The 7,902-nt window shown below is 42.9% G+C and overlaps 1 protein-coding gene across 1 annotated transcript; it reads right to left on the minus strand.

Moving 5' to 3' along the window:
- Positions 1 to 2,888: 2,888 nt before the first annotated feature.
- Positions 2,889 to 7,481, minus strand: atp1b3a (ATPase Na+/K+ transporting subunit beta 3a). The gene is made up of 7 exons (XM_022213793.2): positions 7,042 to 7,481; positions 5,637 to 5,765; positions 5,257 to 5,355; positions 4,952 to 5,145; positions 4,704 to 4,754; positions 4,093 to 4,179; positions 2,889 to 3,366 (listed from the first exon to the last, which is right to left on the minus strand). Exons 1-7 carry the CDS (start codon positions 7,151 to 7,153, stop codon positions 3,199 to 3,201), a joined length of 840 nt encoding a protein of 279 aa, XP_022069485.1. The 5' UTR covers positions 7,154 to 7,481; the 3' UTR covers positions 2,889 to 3,198.
- Positions 7,482 to 7,902: the final 421 nt, after the last annotated feature.

Here is a 7,902-nt window from a genome sequence, read left to right on the forward strand (position 1 = left end):
CTTCCTGGATTGGACCAAGGAGAAGCGATTCGAGTCAGAGTTGGCACAACATGGCAACCAGCAGTTGTTCAAAGTGGCCACAACCTGCCACGCTCTTATGTCGTTCGCACACCTCAAGGCGGTGTCTTCAGGAGAAATAGGCGACATTTGCTTAAGTGCAAGGAAGAAGCAGCTGAAGGTGACCTTATAGACTCTGAAACATCTACTGCTGAAGTCAGACACACAGAAGACAGTAACACTGTTCCAGCTGCGACGTCACAGACTTTTACACCAAATAACGAGGGTCCAGCAGCTAAAACATCTCGCTATGGCAGGGTGATAAAAACACCTAAAAGATACTTATAGTAAACGTCAACTAAGACATGCTGAAAAAAAAAAATGTTGTTTACATTGTTTCACTTTAGACAATAAGTGTTTGGTTTGAAAGTATGTTTCATTAAGTTTAAAAAAAAAAAAGGAGATGTCATGTGTAGTTATAATAGTCTCCGCTAGGAGCGCTACCACATGTATTACTGGTATGTCACCTGTAATGAAGTTAGAGCAAGAACACACAGTAAAAAGAAAGCCAGACTTAAGCACGTCCTGTCTCTGCGGTCTTCTTTATCTATCGTCATCTCAACAACATAAAACATATGTGACATGGACAGACACAGATGAATCTATACTACAAAAAACTTAAAGTTGTTGAGGGACGTTGCTTGCATTGCATCCTGCTTTATACTTCACTTGATTTAGCAGAAATATACTCGACTTTGCACTACATTTCTGGCAACCCAGTTGTTTTACAAATTAGGATATTAAGCAAAAAACAAATTAACCAATATACAATTCCTTTTAAAAGAATAAATCAGTGGTTACCAACCTTTTTGTTTGGTTTGTGTGCCCTCAAAAACACTGTCTCGTTGGGTGTCATGACTGTGAGTAGACTGGTTTCCTGTTGTATCTTCTCACAGAAAAAAAAGTCAAATTATCTTACAGGAAAGTCCAAAAACTGAATATACATCTTTGTGGCAGAATTTCTTGCATTGTAAGGATGGTGAAGTTAGCTGAGAAAAAGCTTTATTGTCATTATACCTTTGTGCAACTAAATTGTAGTGACATCTCTTCTTGATGCAGAATGCATAAAACAATAGAATGATACACTATTACACTACTAAGTTGGACAATAAACAAGATAAGTGATAAAGATAAATTGTAGGCAATGGAAGGAGCTGCCATATGCAAAAATTGTATTTGTATGAAGTAGAAGTATGAAAGTAGGTATTATATACAGAAATAAAAGAGGCAGTATGTGTGTATCTGATAAGGTGAATGTATGTGCATGAAAAAGAAACTGCCTCAGCAGGAAGAAGCTTTAATTTTGACCTATAACCTTCTTCATAGATGCACCAATGTAGATGCATGCAGAGATAGCTGGAATCGGTGCGTGAAAATTCATCAGAATGCAGGAAAATTTAGTGTATGATGCTCAACATTTCCTGAGGAAGGAATCCCAGACCCATAATGTAATGTGTCCCCTCCAAAAAAAAAGAAAAAAAAAGTCTGTGCTTGCAGATGTTTTATGTTTGTATAGCACTTCAAAATAAAAATATTAAAATAAATGTCTTCATATAGACTCTGATATGAATATTTGTGAAATAGTTCATACTACATTGACCAAGACATAAAGAATGTTACATTTTTTCTACTCTATTACTGACAATGCCTTTATTGAAAGTGAACTAAATTAAAAACTGACAGGAGAAATTTTTTTCTTTTTTTCTTCAAAATCACTTTTATTCCACAATTTATTTCATCAGGTCTTAAGGCACCCTGAAGAGATGTTACAAGTTGTTCCTTCAAATGTGGGTTCCTTTAAAGACTGTGTAAACATACTTTTTGAATAAGATAATTTCCTGTAAATCTTTGCTTAAATTATTTCTTTACAGTGCACAGACATTGTGTTTTGTGACAAAAATACAGTGTGAATTAAGTAAATATGGTAGATAGTGTATATATATATACATTGAAGAGTAATAGATTGGCAGACAATCAGATCAACAGGCTGAAGAAGAGAGAAAACCAACAGACAATCTTTGAGACCCAGATAGATATACAGATCACGTAAAGATATACAGTACATAGTTACAGTGAACTTCGTATTTTTGCAGCGCTTTGCCAACGCCTCTCTGTCTCAGAAGCAATTTTTACACGGTACCTTCTGTGAGTGTGTGCCGCCTCAGCCACCATCGGTTTCGCAGCACCCGGCCAGGCGGAGCGAGACAACTTGTCTAAGTCCTGGAGGGCTCACCCACATGTTGGCTATTGCAGTGGAGGGATGAGTAAACAGGAAGACGGGCAGACATACAGACGGACGGACATGCAGACAGACAGACAGACAGCACAAGACTGGGTTGTGGCAACGCGAGGCCACAACACAAAAAGATCTATCTATAATTCCCTAAATATGGTAAGGATCACAATGTATTTATAGTAGAAAGGGACTTTGTAATTGGCATTTCATATACAGGGATACAGTGGCTATACTTGATTATCGACGTACGTTCCTATGAAGCCTTTGTGATGTGTGATGAGTCATGTGAATACTCTGCAGAACTGTTCTACTTTCTCAATTATACTACACAGCAAGATAGAAGTCCTCTTGACACCAGTGATAATACTGTCCTGATGAAAACACACTCTTCCTGAGAGCAGGAAGGTCTAAAAACAAACAAAAAAACCCCTCATAAAATAAAAAGTTGTACCAGCAGTTACACAACAGCTCCAAATGGCTTGGTTGCAATGGCTATAAGAAAGCTAATCACATCAATGCTAAAAAAACATAAGAAACTGAATGAACAGTGCAACAGGTGAAAGCAGGGATGAAGGATGGTGGGATGGTTGGGGGGTGGGGGGGGGGGGCAGGAACAGAGCCTGCATTTTGTTCTGGGGTCTTTGAAGAGGTCAGCAAAGGAATAATAAAGGAAAGAAGGGTCAGAAATGTCATCAAAGCAACATTTGATATCACTGCATACCCGGCTCTCCTACCAGAAGCCAAACTCGTCGGCACCAAACCGTTCCGTCGGATTTCAAAATGCCGTCTTTGTGACCTATTTGACACTTCCTTCCTTGTATATGATATATATTTTTTAACCTAAATCCTTAGCAAACGTGGGCAGCCTCATCTGGTTTTTATGTGTCGCGGGTCATCTCCGCGTTTTACTCCATGACCTTGATCCTGAAGGTGATGCGGCCCAGGAACTTGTCCCGCTCGTCGTCGTTGCGGAGGTTGCAGCCCTCTACCCTGCACTCCACCGACAGCTCCTTGTTGTAGTCCTCCTTGGTGAGCAGCAGCTTCACGGCCACCAGGGGCTGCAGGTAGTTCTCCTGCATCAGAGCCAGAGACAGCCACGTTTACGTGAGACCTTTAATTCCTCTTTAATTCGGAATTAAAGTTAATTCCGCTTTAAAACCTCCTCGTAAACACTTAATTCCGAATTAAAAAGTTAATTCTGAATGAACTTAATTCCGAATAAACTACCCGGTTTATTCGGATGTTAATTCCGAATAAACTAATTCCTGTGTACGTTCTATTCACATATACAGTTAATTCTGCTTCAGTTAATTGTGGTCATTCTGCCCATGCTTGACTCCTCCCGTAGCGATGACGTAGCGATGTACACGTTCTGCGACCTTACTGGTGTGAGCACATTCTTGCATTTTCAGCAGAAGTAGTAGGCCATTGTCGAGTTGATGTTTCAAAACGACAATAAAAAGCAAAGCGAAAAGTTTGCTTATTAGTTGTTCCTCCATGTTGTTGGGGAAAAGAAATGCTGCGGCAAATGGAGTTTGTTTTCTTCGGGTAAACAGGGATACGTCGCGTCCACTCCTTGTCCAATCAGAATCCTTTCCAATGCCCAAGCGTTAAATTGGAATTAAGGAAAGGGAATAAACATGTAAACCTTAATTCGGAATCAGTATTTCCATGTAAACTCGAAGCACAAGACTTTAATTCCGAACGAGTTCATTCCGAATTAAAAAACTTCATGTAAACGTGGCTATTAACATGCCAGGATGTCGGCGCACATGATCTGACCGATGATATATACTTACATGGGCTTTCTTGCCGTAGTAGGGGAAATACATCTTATCAAAGTGGGCCTCGGTGGGGAAATATTGCATTTGAACTGGGTTGTCTTTCTGCAACGAGGAGCACACGTTCATGTAAGTTTCACATTCAAATGAGTTTGATGTTAAATTAATGGCAAATGAGACAACATGAGACGGGACATTACAAAAAAAGAGGAAACATCTTCGTGTTGTTAGTGAAAAGATTTAAATGAAGTAGAAAACAGGATGTGTTCTGCTGAAGCTGGAAAAGTGACATTTTTGGCAGAAATTACGCTGATTAGAGTAAAAATAAACTGTAGAATGGCACTGGGATGGGATTAGAGGCACCTGCAGAATGACCCGTTACATATTCGAAAATGTGTTAACACCCCTACTGGCCTTATCCTGATAATTTACATATTTATCTTACCCTAAAGCCGTCAGTGACAGCATGCAGAAAGATATCAGACACAAAACAAACAAAAAGAAGGAAAAAATGACAACAAGATCAACAGAAAGAAAATATTATGGTCATCACAGAAATGAAACAGAAAAATACACATACAGGCAAGAAAGATATGTGTGGCGTGGAGAGAAAAAAAAACAATGTTTACTTTTACTGTGCAGTTGATATAAGGCTCTCCAATTGGCTTCAGGCCAATGATCTGTGAAGGGACAGAAACAGTGTTTAAAGCTGCAGCAAGAATGTGTCCAAAATTAGAAATTAAGCACATCATTTATTTTGGGAGCTGTCAGCGAGCGGCTGAACGGATCGAGAGCAGAAGCTGTCTGGGAAGCAAGAGGAGGCAGAAAAGACAAAACTGTGAATGTTCATGGATGCCGAAACAAAGGTGGGTGTTACCCTGTTCATCTTCAGCAGCACGCAGGGTTTTCCATCACGATATCCAAAGCTGTTGTCAGAGAGGCCGGAGCACAGACTCAGGGAGCCCCTCTTGAAGTGACAAGCTTTCTTTGTCTTTTCAGTCTCACTCTCCTGATCATAGTACTGCCCAGAAATGCAGGCCTCGTTCTTCTCCTCCTCCGTGTCGTTATATCCTGACAAAGAACGGACGGAGACACGTTCAGATACATGGCAGGAGTCAGTCGCAGCAGAAGAGTGGCATTCATTTTATTGTGTATTGACGTATGAGAGTGAAGTGCACTTACTTTTGAGGAAGGCGTCCAGCTGGTCGACGTAAGTCTTGTACTGCGCCGCGTCAGATTTGTTGAACACGATATCCAGTGAATTTGGACGAATTGCCAGCCCTGAAGCGAAGACGTAAACGTAACGAGGGAAATGATCTCGACAATGGGAAACTAATGCACAGCTATTGGAGTTTGTCTTAAGTTACAGCCGGAAAGAAAACATCCACTGCTGATATCACACAGCGAGAGGCTCCAAAACAGATCGATGCAAAAAGCACATTATTGTGACAGCGTCTCATTGGTGTTAGTATGAATAATGAATGCCAGAGAGATGAAGGCTGCCAGTTACGGGAGCTGAAAGTCCTGCTGCATTTGTGCTGCGTGTTGAGAAGAACACTAACCTGGGAAGGGAACGCGGTCTCTGTACCTCGGCACATAGTCGTCCAGAGTGAGCAGCATCACCCACATGGTCAGGGCAAACATACCGGCCAGGAAACAATAGAAAACCAAGTAGAACAACAGGATGAGGGCTGGAGGGAACAAAGACAGAACAAGAAACAGAAAAAGAGACGTAATGAGGGAGGGAGACAGAAAGGGGTCATGTATAACTACCATCTTCAACCACATGGGCTTGAACAAATTGCCTCCTGATTTTCCAAGTTTCCTCGTCTTCAGGCTGGAGAAACCTGTCATTTGAGTGAACCAGCCCTTTGAGAGAAACCATTTTGAATCAAGGAGGAAACGCTACCTACAGCTAACGCACGTGAGGCCTTTTTCTCCCTCTTTTTTTTCCACTGGAGACCCACACTTTTCCAAATCAGACAAGATCGAAAGAGCGTGCTGCAGTGCTATAGAGCATCAGCTGCGTGGTTCATCAAGTGCAGAGGAGGGGGGGGAGGGGGGGGGGGGGGGGGGGGGGAAGAAAAGCTGCATTTATGGAAACATCTGACTCAAAATGGTTCACCACCATCCAGCTTCCAGCACAACGTGGATGCCCTCTAAGTTGACCAAAAAAAAAAAAAAAGAAAAGAATCAAGGATGGACCCCTCTGCTTCCTGCTGTACACCCCCCCTTCCTCTCATTCCTCTCCAACAGTATCCCACAATGCACCTGCCTAGTGCATGAAAGACAGAGAAAGAGGAGAGAGGGAATCCCATTTGACCTTGACAGGCATGCTAATGTGGGCGGCCATGCAACTGCAATGGAGCATCCCACTGCACAGCAGCACAGGGGCCCAGGCAGCCTGACAGCCTGCGCTAGCCTATAGGAGCTGGGCTGCTGGAGGGAGGGTGCCCTGTTACTACCTCACTCTGGAAATAACTGGGGGATCATTACATAAATGTATGGCCTGATCAGCTCTATAGATTCAGCTCTTGATCACTGTGGCACTCTGATTAGGTAACAGGGGTGTGAATCCAGTCCCCTCCTCTGTTAATGCAGATGATCCATATTAATAAGAACAAAAAAAGTCCCTCACTGATCATCACCTGCTCGGTTATTTCTCCCTCTGCAGCAAAGAGAGGGCTGGTGCACACCTTTGATAGCATCATTCCTCAGCCTCTCGGTGCAGGCTTCTCCTCTACACCTCCACGTAGGCCTGTGGTGGCTCCTCAGCTAATCCACCATCTAGATCATTTTAATTCATCCATGCAGAGAGAAATACATGCGAGGTTGTCTATTCTGGATACACATGTCTGCTATAATCCCTTTGAAAATGAAACGAAGGGGACACCGGCTTAGGTGTAAGCCCCGTGAATGTCAAAGCAGAGCCACTAATTGAGTGCTGAATAACGGGGGGATCCTTACCCCAGCTGCTGGCCGTACGACCCAGCAGCTCCCCGGTCCTCGGGTTGTAGATGGAGTCCTTCCAGCTGGACACGTTCTCCTTGTTGGCCGCCTTATCCTCGGTGCTCGCCATGGTGATGATGGTGGTGCTTCTTTCTCTCTTTTTTGCTGTTGTTGTTTAGTTATCTTTTGGTCCAAAATGTGCAGCGCTTCTTTTTTTGTCTTCCTTCCTTTAAAAAATGCAGAAAAGCGCAGCGGGGCGATGTAATGAGGCGAAGAAGCCGGCGAGGCGGCGGTGAGTGGTCGGATCAATGGTTGGGAAGGAGTGGGCGGTGTAGAAAAGAGGGAGAGCAGAAGGAGAGAGATGCTCTGGTGGAACAAATAAAAAAAAACGAAAAGGGGAAGGTGAGGAAAGAGAAAAAAAAAACTGTGACGTCCACACACAAGCCCTGTCGTGGCAGCTGATGCAGTGCGACCAGATGGATGTGCATTGGCTAATGACGGAGAGACGCACGGAGACGCACCGTTACGCGCAAAAATTATAAATAGAGCGCACACTATCTGTCTTATCACCAATTACATTATGATGGCTACACGCCTTTTGGGGGGAGATGCCGGGATCTCCATTTTCATATCTGCAGGGTTGACGGATTTTCAAAAAATCATCAAATGTATGAAAAATGCATTGAGATTATGAAGGATTCCAGCATCAAAACTGCAATTTGGACGCACTGGAGGTATTTTTTTCGGGGGGTTTACAGCAGAATCCTTGCTCTTCTGCACACAATTCCTCAGCGTTGAGTCACCAAAGCAATAACCAATCTTATGGGCTGCACACACACACACACACACACTCATGCATGTAGGAACACAAGCGCCAGT

This window comes from Acanthochromis polyacanthus, chromosome 9 (genome assembly GCF_021347895.1).
Source record: "Acanthochromis polyacanthus isolate Apoly-LR-REF ecotype Palm Island chromosome 9, KAUST_Apoly_ChrSc, whole genome shotgun sequence".
Lineage (NCBI taxonomy): Eukaryota > Metazoa > Chordata > Actinopteri > Pomacentridae > Acanthochromis > Acanthochromis polyacanthus.